The sequence below is a fragment of the Chenopodium quinoa genome, unplaced genomic scaffold (genome assembly GCF_001683475.1).
Source record: "Chenopodium quinoa cultivar QQ74 unplaced genomic scaffold, ASM168347v1, whole genome shotgun sequence".
Classification (NCBI taxonomy): Eukaryota; Viridiplantae; Streptophyta; class Magnoliopsida; order Caryophyllales; family Amaranthaceae; genus Chenopodium; species Chenopodium quinoa.
This window is the reverse complement of record NW_018742309.1, coordinates 4,957,086-4,971,037: the sequence shown is the minus strand read 5'-3', so window position 1 is coordinate 4,971,037 and position 13,952 is coordinate 4,957,086. Positions and strand designations below refer to the sequence as shown.

The 13,952-nt window shown below is 34.3% G+C and overlaps 1 protein-coding gene across 1 annotated transcript in view; it reads right to left on the bottom strand.

The window, feature by feature from the left end:
* The window catches only part of LOC110688461 (protein farnesyltransferase subunit beta-like), a 35,055-nt gene that overhangs the window by 2,687 nt on the left and 18,416 nt on the right, over positions 1-13,952 (bottom strand). Inside the window, 9 exon segments of the mRNA XM_021865217.1 lie at positions 788-858; positions 861-873; positions 1,638-1,710; positions 1,817-1,873; positions 2,029-2,093; positions 3,547-3,598; positions 7,472-7,525; positions 7,879-7,961; positions 9,284-9,319. Of these exon segments, the coding sequence (XP_021720909.1) occupies positions 788-858; positions 861-873; positions 1,638-1,710; positions 1,817-1,873; positions 2,029-2,093; positions 3,547-3,598; positions 7,472-7,525; positions 7,879-7,961; positions 9,284-9,319 (504 nt within the window).

The window sequence follows — 13,952 nt, the reverse complement described above, 5'->3', positions numbered from 1 at the left end:
CCATTACTATTTTCGTTAGTGGAGCCCAACCACCGTCCAGCCACCCTAACTGCCACCGTACAGCCACTCCTCCCTCCTCAACCACCGTCACTGCTAGCCCCTCTCCCCGTTCCAGGACCCAAACGATCCCCCAGCGCCGTTGATCCCACCCCCCTCCCTGATCCCCACCCACACTGCGTCACCAGTGACATCAATCGCCACTGGCAACATAAATCGCCACTGCTAGCCCCTCTTCGCCGCCCTTATCTCTCCTCTTAACCGTCCCCATTGGCTATGGTGGTCGACTTTGGCCACCGAATCCAGATCTAAAACAAACAAAACCAAATTCAACCTTCCCCCACCCAAAAACCGGCACCCCTACCCTAAACCCATTCGTTAAAACCCCCCTAAACAGGTTTTAGGGTTTCGTTTTCACTCGCACGGGGCAGCGTGGGCGGGGGAAATGCAGGAGGTGGGGTCGCCGGCGTCAGGGGAATGTTTGGGCATCAGCACGGGCAACGAAAGCCGGTATAGGGAGGGAGGAGGGTGGCTTACGGGGTTAGGGGAGGTGGCTGGGAAATATTTTCTTTTTTTTTAATAAATTAAATTATTATTTAATGAAATAATGGGCCCCACTTAACGGAACCCTAACGGATCCTGTTAAGTGGTAGCCATAACTATAATTTTGGGATCTGGGTGGTAGTAAAATAAAATAAAAAATTAAACAGGTAGCAAATGTGAAAGAGGGTCACTTTAGTGGTAGCAAATGTCAAAATTTCCAAAATAAGCGACACATGTATAACATCACCTGCCAAAAGGAATAACAACCATCCACCAATTTGTTTGTCCTCCCCTGAAATCCACCCTCAACTCCTTGACGAATACAACCCAATTCTGGTTAGAGATTCATAAAATCAGCAATAAATACATGAGTTACATACTAAAGATCACAACATTTGCTGAAAAAAAAAAGTACAGTTTATTTTATTTTCAGCACATGCTTAGTTCCTCTATAAGATTTGATCAATTATCTTTATTTCTCTTATTTTATTTCAATAATAAAAATAAAAAATCACTGCAACATATCCCAAATTCCCAACCAGTTTCAGAAAAATATTAAGCATAGAATAAAGTGTGGTAGTTAGAAAGAGACAAAAAAAAAAAAGGCGAACCCAGTTAATTTTTATGATTTGACAAATTTCGTCAATCTAGTGGCAATATTGTAAATAAGTGCACTTTTTTTAACTGTTCATGCGCAAAACCGCTACTTGAATTAGCAGTTATGCCAATGGTTTATCATTATTTGTTAGGTAGACATTCTTTTAATTTTGTTTCCTCTCTTAAATTTATTCCTAATTCCCTAAATACAAGTTAACCTTTATGACTGTCAATCTAGTGGCAATATTATAAATAAGTATACTTTTTTTTACTGTTCATGGACAAAACCCCTACTTGTATTAGCGGTTTTAGGGCATAATCGCTACTTCAAGTAGTAAGAATTGTACATATTAAATGGTAAAAGGATACTTTTGTTTTTACGATGTTTAATAAAAATAGGATTTCAAAGGGAAAAAGCAGTATCTTCTTCCCTTTGTTCACCAACGGGAGGAAGATAAAAAATATGAATTATCTTTTAACAGGATATGAATTATTCTTACAACTAGAGCAGGCAAGTCCAATCGATGAACCTCGTTGATAAGAACCATTGTTGCCAATCCACAAAAGGTATACCTATTGCAAGCCAAAATACATTTTGTCATATCAAGCACAAGGAACAAGGGGGGAAACAACAGAAGTTAAAATCAACCACAACATATAGTCATTAACAGTACTGTACCCTCCATGGGCTTCTGAACCAGGCTCACCAGCAATGCCACCTTCATATGTCTGACAACTGGAGAAACATTCACACCATATCAAGAAAATTAATGTAGTCCGCCACAATTTGTTTTTTCATGTATATACCAATCTTTAATAATTTAAAGAGGAAACGAGAATGAACTCAGAAATAACTGGAAAATAAACAAACAAAAGTCAGATGCAACAAACCTCAGAATGTAATCCCCAACATTTTGCACCAATTCGTGATCCAAGATGTTCAAAATACTTGCAACCTTGGAAGGAACAGAATTTATTTGACATAGACAAAATCACGATAATAATCCAGGCATGGTGAATAAACTACTTTATAGCAAGGTAGATAGCATCAACAAAAACAATTACAAAGCCTTGATTTCAATAATGAGGTATATATACCTCTTAGCTTTCTTTGCCTGCAGTCATTGGATGATTAACTGAAACATTAACCATCTATTTACATGCTACTTGATCATTTATAATCATGGGACTAAGGCTTTGATGATGATTAACTAAAATATTAACCATCCATTTACATGCTACTTGATCATTTATAATTATGGGACTAAGGCTTTGATTGATTGATTGATTGATTGATCACTCTTTTCTTTATACAATCCAATCGACCTCTTACAAGCTAATATTTTACTGCCCCGTCCAAAAGTGTTTCCAAATTTTATAAACGAAAGAATAAAACCTAAATTATAGTAATTGCGATGTCTATTCTTAAACTTTGAACAATTGATGAAGGTAACATAGGCTACAACGATAGGAAAGAATTGACAATGTTATCTTATAAGAAAAAGCTAATATGTTACTCCCCATTTCAAAGTGTTTCCCAATTTTATAAATGAAAGAATTAAACCTAAATATTGGCAATTATGTCTATTCCTAAAGTTTGAATAATTGATGCAGGTAACATGAGCTGCAACGATAAGAGACAATTGAAACTGTTATCTAATAAGAAATTCCATAGTTATCCCATAAACTATTCTTAAATAAGATACAGACATCTTAAAACAAATTAATGATCCCTCCTTTTCAAAATAGAGAAAAATAATCATCGAATGTGATTTAAATATTAGAATCTTATGATTTTACATTTCATGTATGTCATACGATTCGATTTACATTCTACCCGATTTTACATATTTCTCTTAACTAGCGAAATCCTTAAAAGTTTAAAGTTATTTATAAATATATAATGTCAAGTATTAGTTGCTTACTGGGTAAACAACTATTTTTATTAATAATTAGGTTTCAAACTCATAATTTAAATATCTGTAATTAAATTTGGAAACGACGTATTGTTTATGCATGTGCGTAGAATCTTACGATTTTACAATCCGATTCTGAAAGCCACTTCCGATTACTTTGGTTAATACCAAAAAAAAAAATAAAAAAAAAAAAAATAAAAAATAATAATAATAATAATTATTATTATTATTATTATTATTATTAGCCAGAAAATAGCGAATGTGAGAAGCATAAATTAACCTTCTAATGCATTTTGAGATAGCCTGTGATCCCAAATGAAAAATAGAATCCCCTATACTCAGTAGTGGACAATATTATTCCCACATTCCACCAACAATCATTTAAGTTAACATCTCGTTTTTGGTTCTCTATAGTAAGATAAACATACTTGGATATTAAATCATACAATGAATAAACAACATAGATCAAAGTGCAAAATAAGAAAAATCTTACAGAAATTGCAGTGTAGCATGCTCTAACATCAATTTCCCCTTTTTCATGCATTCTGAAAAGGCAAAAGACAACTAAGCATGCTACGTAAATTTCGGTTACAAGAGAAAATTTTAAATAACAATTCCAACATTCCTACAAGAATGTCACATTGTTACCATCCTTGTGCCTCTTAGACTACACATTTTTGGCTTTCTCATGTTATCCTTATTTACAAAGATGCCCAACTTACCCAAACAAAATTCATTTAAATAGTGTATCCCATAATTTGTTTGAAATGTATGGATATATGTGGGTTTTGAGGTAGCACAATCATAATAAAAAATAATAATAATAATAATAAATATATATATATATATATATATATATATATATATATATATATATATATATATATATATATATATATATATATCTGAGCTTGAATCAAATTGACCGTAAAGCCCTTGATTCAAGAGTTAGGCTCACTAATCGATGCAGATGGTAGATACTAATGGAGTCAAGAAAGAACCAGCAAAATAAAGGATGTTCCAAAAAAAAAAGGATCATGAAGTTCTTTACGAGGTAATCAAGTGGATAAACTCATTTTTCATTTCAAAACAGATTTTTACAAGGTAAGCATTCTCTTATAGTTCTATAGTCCAATATCTAGAGTAACAACAACATAGAACCTAAAACCCGAGACCTATGTTACATGGAAGTGGATAGGAGGATCTGATAGTGTCCTATACGTCAATCCCTTTGGAGCACGGTGTCACGACCCACGCATTCCACCCCTCACTAGGGCCATTGGACGGGAGGCAACAATCGTGGCCGGGGGAATGCCCTTGGTGCGCACTGGCTAGGCCAGAGACACCCTCCCCCTATAGAGCTTTATATTGCTACTGTGCTGTCACCCTAGTGAACACCCAAGTGACAGTAACACAATAATGGGCTATTTGGGGACCCAAATGAAGTCCGATTGAGCCCAAATTTGGGGGTCCACCATATTTAGGCCCAATGAACACCATGGTGGTGTTAGATTTTGAAGGAGAAGTCCGGAAGGTTCCAGAATACTCAAGGAGACTCGAGATGCATCCGGAAGCTTCTAGAACCTCCTAGGACATCCTTGAATCATCTGTAAATCTAGAGTTGAGTAGATAATTCTAGAGCCTTGTATAAAGAGGGAATGTACTAAAGAAATGTATAGAATACTCTAGAAAGGATTAGATCTAGAACCCTCCATTTGAGGAGGTTAGGGAAGGTTCTAGGCCATGCTTAGAACACTATAAATAGGGGACTTGGCCTTCATTTGGAGGCACCTCAGAAAATACTTGTAAACACTCTCTCTCAAGCTATCAAAGCATTCAAAATATTTATATCCTCTTGTGTTCTCAACATTCCTTAACTTTCGTTGCACACTCTTGCTTGAAGCCTTTCGGGGATTAAGCCTTGACTAGCATCCGAGGAAGGGAAGTTAGTAGGCTAGCGTGCATAAGACTAGGGGGATTAGTCAGCACGTGACAACGGGGTCTCTATCTGAGATTTGGACACAGATAGGGGGACACAACAAAAATCTTTACTTTTAAGAATTTTTTTCCAAAGGAAATTTATAAATAAATATGCAACAATATTTCATTTAGTTTTATCAAACAAAAATTTTAAATTCAATATGTTATAGTGCGTGAAAACTAAAGTATCTTAAATTTCCTATAAAAAAATAAAATAAAATAAAATGAAGAACTAGCGTCTAAATTAGAAGCTCAAAAATGAATTTAATTCCTACTAGATACCAAACTCAACATGTGATTATACAACGGTTATCCCACACTCCCAACCAACTTTCATCTTCACCTACGAACACACAGTGACAACTACTCTTATCTTGCAATTTGGTCTTTCCCTTTCTCCCTCTCTCTCTTTATCGTGCAATTAGTTTCTATATCTCTCTCTGCTGTGTACGACTGGACAATGTCAGGTTTGACCCCAGTTTTCGTACCTGAACCAGGTTGTGTCATGTTGACACAGATACGAAGGAGTCAAGAGTCGAGTCCATGTAACATAGCCAAAAACAACTTTTAATCTAGGTCCTAGACAACAAAAAAAGCCTTAAATCCAATAATATATCTCATATTAGGTAGGATTTGGAAACAAATAATTTAAATAAGTGTCAAATGCTCCTACAAATTTTAGCTTACCATTATATTTCAACTCAACGACCACCTAAAAAATCCAGCCATTAAAATACTATGACACTAATGGAAGCATATAATCATTACACTTTGTTTAGAAGCATGTAATTTTGGAGAAGAGGAGAGAGTGGGAAGGATCCATTTTCCCTCCCCCTTTTTAACATGATGCGTATTTTACATACAGTTTTATTCCCTGATCCACATTCATTTTTATGCATATTTCAGCTCTTCATTTTTGTTACTGATGTGTGGTTTCTAGTGTTTTGTAGAGTTGGCATTTATTTTGTAGGATTTTCCGGATTTTCAGTGATTTCCGAGGTTTTCTTGCCACTACGAGATATCGGAGCTAAGATCACGTCGATGACCATTCTTTGTAGCCCAAGACCGAAGATTTCGGTGATTAAGAGCTCGGTTCGTGAAAATGGTCAAAGTTATGGACCAAGGAAGAAAAGTTGATTGTAGCCAAGCAAGGAAATCGGCCAAGAAAAAGATCAGGCCCGATCGGACGAATGCCCAACGAGCAAAAGGAACAAAAAAGGCGGGCCCTATCACACGTGTGTTTTTCCTAAGGCAATTAAGCTTAGTTGTTTCTTTCTTCTTGGGGATGAGTATTTTAACCCTTGTTTCAGCTTTATTAGGGATGTTTTTAGATTGAGATTTCATTATTAAGATTTTTAGAGAGCTTTTGGTTTTGGATTATTGTTGAACACAAGATTTCATTAATTGCAATTTCATTATTTTCCTTCATTGGGTGTTGTTTCTATTCTCTTTTATTGCTTTAGTTAATTACTTTATTTTATTGCTTTGTTTAGTTTAGATATAATTATGTGTGAGTAGTTTAATTCTAGGGTTCTTGGGGATCAATAATTAATATAGAGAGATGAATTGTTTTGGTTGATTATTAATGTTGCACATTGATTTCTTGTTGAATTGTTTTAATTCTTTACAATTGGATTATGAATCCAACAGATGTTAATTCGATAAAAAAGGCTATTTTCAATAGAAACTTAGATCTAGAACCTGTTAAATCTATGTTGATTAATAAATTGCAAGAGCGTGTTAATCATATTAATTGCAATATCAATTGTTGATTGTTATGTTTTATTCCCAAAATATTAATTATTGGTGAACCTATGACCCTAGGCTTTTTATCATTGATTTCCTCTTTAGTTTAAATTCATACAAACCCGACTCGTTCCCTGATAATTTAGATTATAATTAATCAAAAATAGAAGAACATTGTTTCCTTATAGATTCGACCCTACTTTCATATCTATTTTAGTTAGTGATTTTAGGAATTACTTTTGATTAGGTATATAACTTTGGCCTATCATAACACCATCCCTCCAAAATTGGATAGAAGTTGGAGGGAAAACGTTGCTCCACCTTCCCCACCCCTTCCTCCTCTTTCCTCCCTCTTGATAGCTCTATGTCTCCAAAATTAGAAATTTAGAGGTAAAATGGAGCTCCACCTTCCTCCTCCTCTTCTTTCCCTTACACTTTGCTATTCAAACAAAGTGTAACTCTTTCTCAAATGCAAAAGGAATTAAGCTACATATGAAAGATGTACCAGTAAAGGAAGGGTGGGACAAAAAATATATGAAAAAGAATCATGAAACGGGAGGGTGGGGGACAAAATATGAAAAGGGAGGGTGGGAAACAGAATATGAATAGGGAACCAATAAAGGGGTGGGTGGGACACAATTTATAGCAACAAAAAGAGAAGCTTTTAAGAAAGAAGATAATAGTTACTATACCTGAACGACCCACTTGGGTCCTTCATTCGCTGCAAGAACGCATACAATCTATCTCTGCATAATAAAACATATAGTCTTAATATCCTTGATAAATGATGTTGATATTATGTGCATGAGTGTCTGCACAGGTTAATGCACTTCTCCACAATTGGATACCATGTCTTCAGGTCACAGGGTTCCAAGATACCCTTAATTTATGGAGTATAAATGGGTTTCCAAGAAAGAGGTGAAAGGAAAAAGTCTTTCCCCATCACATATGTATGAGGGAAAAAAATTAAGCACTTACTCTAACAAGCCAATTATTTCATAAGTTAGATGCCTTTGAACGTGTGTGGTGTTCGTTCATGTGTATGCATGAAATGATAACAATGGAAACAAAAGCTCTTCTAATTTAGTAAAATGGCCACCTGTTAATAGATGATAATGCACTGTGCCCTCCCAGTGTGATAAGTGAATTCACAGAAGCATATGTAGTCGCCAGATGAGGCATCTGAAAATTGAAATTGTTAAGACAGTCATATATAAATATATACATATATGAATAAATAAATAAATAGATAAAGAGAAGAGTACTGAAAAATAGGTAGCAAGTGACAAGCTATTTTTCTGAATAACAAAAAAAAAAAAAAAAAAAAAGTGTTTAAAATAAATATTACTCACTTTCTCCTCCTAAGTAAAAATATCCACATAGGTAGTCCTCCTCTCAAGTTATTGATAGAAACCTCACAGTCATTCGGAAACTCATCCTAAATATTTTGATTCTCTGTTGGGCAGCTGTTAAAGAGCAGATCTCGACTCAGGATAATCTTGAGAAAAAGAGTTTATCATTGCAAGACATTGGAGTTGTGCATTAAGGAGAAAAACTACATTAATCATTTACTCTCTATTCCATGTTTCCTTCTATTTGGTGCATATAGTGTTATAGCCTTGATTGGGAAGAGCTTTGATGGGCTTAAGGACGAAAAAGACTGGCTTGCTTAAGCGAGGATAATGATTTTGTTTGCAATGTGGTGGCACACTAGGAATTAAAAATAAAAAAAGGATACATGTTCAACTGTTCAAGAATTAGACACATTAGGGTTTATATTTTCTGAAGCAGGCTGTGCTAAGTTTAAATGGGTGCAAGGACAAGACATTCATAAACAGTATTCCGGGCCTCGTAAGATCTCCAAAGCACTTATAAGCATATATTTCGCATTAAATTATCATTTGTTTCCTCTTTGATTTCGTTTCCATACGTATTTCAAGATAGTGTGTCTTAGGTTAACAATCAAAGCATTCCATAATTCAGAGAGTCTTTGACAAGGCTACTTGGGGAAAGATGGAGTCAGAATAACAAAGTTGAATGTTACTTGACTTTTCTTGATTTCAAAGATAAATTAGTTCATAACGGCTCACAGGCACAAGAATTTTTTGCACATGGATGACACCTAAGAATTATCTCCTGCACTCACGACCTCAGAACAAACAAGTTAGTTTTTTCGTATGAACTGATAGTTCAAAAGTATGGTTCTGTGAATTTAATTCATAGATTACACATTCAGTTCATATATTACGAGCATATAATTTGTATAGTTCAATATATAAGAGCAATTCATAAAATATAAGCAAATAGTTTAAAATTATGAACAATTAAAAGAAATTGAACATTTAGCTCAAAATTAGTATATATGTTCCTAAGCTTTGAGCTATATGCTCATTATTTTACTATTTGTTCAGTAATTATAACTATTGGTTGGGTTGAATAAGAACACACATAAAAATGATCAAGATAGATTGATAAGTTATATGCAAATTGAAAAAGATACTTGCCTGCCCTGGTCCACCACCATATCCACCATGTGGGTCCTGCATCCAAATTCAACAAAAATGAAAATATTGTAATCAGCCAATATTGACAAATAAAGAAGCAAAAGACTTGCTATCTTAACTCATTAGCTGGGTTTCACATGAAAACCAAGACTGGTGACGCAAATTTTCAACTCACCAAAGCAAACATTAGGAGTTAAAAAAAAAAAAAATAACACGGAAGACAAACATTTAGAGGCACTAGGCCGTTATCTAAATTGTGATCTTTTAGCCTCAAAAAACCCTCTACTCATATCAAAATAGAATTTCTATTTGCATTGTCTTCAATGGTTGCCATTTTCCACTTCCCACTTTCCTTTCATAAATTTTAATCCACCACACTTCTTGTTACTAAAAGTTCTTTACAATGTTGTCTTCAATAACAAACATGAGAGGGTAAGGAGAAGCAAATATAACTGAGAGCTTCTAACATTAATTGCAATATGTTTCCCAGTATGAGAGTTAAGCAGTGTCAAAGTGTCATCTAACCACCTTGTTCCTAGTTTTACACCAAAAGCAAGAGGAGAACTACCTAAATTAAAATCAGCATAAATAAAACTGACATTTCCTCACTTTCATCATTCTAAATTGAACATAGGGATACTTTCTAGTTTTAAAAAAAATAAAAATAAAAAATAAAAAACACAGTACCATGGTCTCGAGCATCAGACACGTAGTTTAAGGAATTTTCGGATTTGGTCTAAGTACTCATGAATTTTATCATGTAACTGGATAGATCTTAAAAGCCATGGTTAGAGGGTTCATACAAGTTGCAGTAGTATGTTGATCTATTTTCCTAAACAGAGATGACATCAGCTCATCAAAAACAATTCAAGTCTAAGGAACTCCTTATAAGCCTAGTATTTGTTCCTTATTCCAACACTAAAACAAATCATATCTAATCCGAATTCAACAAGATAAGAACTCACTTTCAACAAAACTTTAAACTAACTCCGAGTACGATTCTAGTGACACAAGGATATGAAATTCAACTATAAGTCTTCAAAGTCCCATCCAACTTGATCATCACCCATGCCCCACCTTCACTGCTATGTTTGACCATGTACATTAACTCTGACCATGTTACACTAGCAAATTACTACAATAGTAAGATCCTAAAATAGAAAGTTCCTAAGTATAGAAATATTATATTGAATATTAACCAGAAATACCTGAAGTGCTGACAACCCACATTAAAATGTTACTTAAAGAGCATGAAATGCATGTAATGATCCTACTAAAGAAATTTTGAAGATAGCGTTGAGGTGACTATCCGCAACAGCATTACCATCTAAGATCTCCAACCCTAGTAAGTAAAAAAAAAAAAACAAAAACCAACAAACAAACAACCAACCAACCTATATAGCAATCGAACGAATTTCGTAGAAGGGATTCCTAGATAAACTGATGCCAAACACTATAGGCATATATTTCAGTTCTATAAGATGACCTATGTTCTATCATTAGCTCCATGACTCCTCCACATGGAGGCAAAACTATAAATATCTCCAGCCCTCTCCCCTAACACATGGTCCTAAATTGGAGCCTAAGTGAGAGAAACCAGGTTCATCATTTTGCTTTAACTAGAGTAATTGACAGTTTAGATTTTTCACCAGTTATATGCCTAGGCAATGCCAAAGTTAAAATGTAATGGTAAGCTCATGAATGGATTAAATGAAATATCATAACAAATCTTCAATTTAAAAAAGAACAATATCCACTAAGCAAAGCTGGATAGCATGGTACATCAGTACCAGGTTAGGGACAAGCAATATTTGTATTCTGCCAAATTCGTGTCAATCCTCCATAAAAGGGGCCATGCTCATCAAGGTGCCGAGGGCTCCTTTAATAACTTCTGAACTTTTTATCAACTGATTAAAACATAAACAGAAAAATCCAGGGTCAGCCCAATAAAGCCCATCATGCTCTTGACAGGCTCATGCCAATTTTTTAAAATGAAGTCCATGCTAGGCCCACGGGTGTGCCTCTCGTGCTGTGAGCCATTGGAGTGTTCTTGTTGGGACATGCCAACTTTGTACCACTGAATACTCCCTCCGTCCCTTTTTTATTGCCCCACAGAGCAAAGTTCAGTTTTATAAGAAGCAAAGTAAAATTGTGCACATGGATTGCAAGTGTGATTGATGAGGAGACAGATAAGAGAGAGCAAGTGGAGTTACAAGTGGTAAAATTTACCAAACAAGGTTCCCCGTAGAGCAAAGTTCACTTTTCTAAGAAGCAAAGTAAAAGTATGTACATGGGTTACGAGTGGGATTGATGAGGAGAGAGGCAGATAGAGCAAGTGAAGTTACAAGTGGTAAAATTTATCGAATAAAGTAATGGAACAATCACAAAAGGATATTCCAAAAAGAAATATATGATAAACAAAGAAGGGAAAGTGGGAGTATGTTCTATGCTCTAATTGGTTCTAAGCACAAAGGACCCGAACCATAATAATGAGGCAATTTCCAAATCTAGGAGAATGATACCATCAAAAAACAAAGCCGCAACCTACACTTGGACACCAACGCATGTGGTATAATCAATCCTTTCCTGAACTTAATGATATGTATTCCAAACTTCGTTCAAAACTAAGTCACCATATCCTCTTAAGAAAATAAATAACAGCAAATCATCTATGAAAGTATGAAACATGTGTCTTGGTTACATCACCTCAGTCCATATTATAAGCTACACATATCTCCAATATGAGGGCCATGAGAAAATTATTGGCCTAGCTTGGCTCAAATGTTGCACATCGAATTTTAAAGCAACGAGTTTGTAATAATCTAATATATATAAATAAAGTAGGCATTTTTGGAGAGCATTCGGAGCGTCACGTAAGAAATATACTTATTTCGACCAATAAGGAGAAAGATTTGTATTTTATTTTTGAATTAAAAAATTATGTCGCCGCCTAAATAAAAGTAACGAATTAGATTTGATATATCTAAAATTTTAATGCCACGTAGATTATAATCCACGAATTAAATTATTTTAATGAAAAAAAATAAATTATAAATATAGGAAAAGATGAATTTATTAATTCAATACTACGAGTATAAGAAATCCAAAAAAAATAAACTAAAAAATATTTAAATGGTAAACGCTTATAATAAAGTTTGATACCTATCATTATAAGATAAATTTTGATAGTATTTATGATAAGAAATACAAATTATTCGTTAACTATAATTAAATTAAAATTTGTGATACCTACCACTATAAATTGACACACACAAACAAAATTTCGTATCGATAAAAAACCCCATCAAGCGAATTTTGTGTTAGTAATTTTGTATTAATTATTAGTCATCAATGGCCGGGTAATTTTTAGCTTAATTTTAAAAATCCTATATTTAAATTAGTATTTCTAATTATTACTTACATTGTATTAATTTGGGATACTCAACGAATATATGTTTATGTTTTCATTACTAAATTTTTTTTACATGCAAATCTAGCACATCATACGACACAAATAAAATTTCGTATCAATAAAAAACCCCATCAAGCAAATTTTGTGTGAGTAATTTTGTGTTAGTTTTAGGTCATCAATGTCTAGGTAATTTTTAAAATCTTATGTTTAAATTAATATTTGTAATTATTAGTTACATTGTATTTATTTAGGATACTTAACGATTATTTGTTTATGTAATGGCATACGGTTAGATGTTACTTAATATATGGATGACTTTAGTTGTTCTTGGAGATGATAAAAAAATTCCAATGCATAGATTTGATTTTATATCGCAACAATTTATCATTTATTGGTAAATATATTGATTTATTTTATATAAATGTAAAGATTTAATTTATATCAATTCCAGTTTGGCTAACATTTCACGATTCAATTTATCCATTGATGTAGTAGGTTGGTTGTGGACGAGGTTGGTGATTCTATCGAAATAAAAGATATGGTAAAATAGTGAATACTGATTTAGAATTTAAATTATTAAAAATTTATCATTTCACATTAAAGATTTTATATAACGGAAAAAATATCATATTTACAATTTATTTATATTTAATAAATTCATTATAAATTATAGTAAAAAAAATAAATATTAAATACAATAAATCAAATAGTTAAAAATCTTAGATAAAAAACCGTGCATCGCACGTGTTTCGGGGTTTTCTGATGTCCTGCGGGAGAGTTACAATTCCGAGACTGGAACCGGACGCCTGTACCTGCAAAATAACGGAGACTCCTGAGAGCTCCGCCTCCAACGGTCAAGTTAGTACCCGATTAAGGAGTAATCAATACAGAAATTAAAGTAATGAGATCTCTCTAGGTGAGAGTGCTTAGTGTTGGTAATCTGTGTTGTTAGCGAGATTAGTCGGTTGTTAATAACTCTGTTCTTCTCTGCTTGATCTCTTAATTATTCGGTCTTCCTTGATTAATGAGGATTAATCGAGTATTTATAGCCTTGGGAAGCGTGCAACTCTCTAGGTTTAAGGTAAACCTAGGGCTGATCGGGCCTCTAGACTGAAATGGGCCTTGATGGCCGGTTGTCCCATTTGGCATGGGTGGACACGTGGCGTGTCTTAAGTGGTCCATGGAGGACGTATCTGTGATTGACACGTGGCAGGCTCCTGTTGGCCTTCGTGAAGGACACGTGGCGGAACCTGGTTG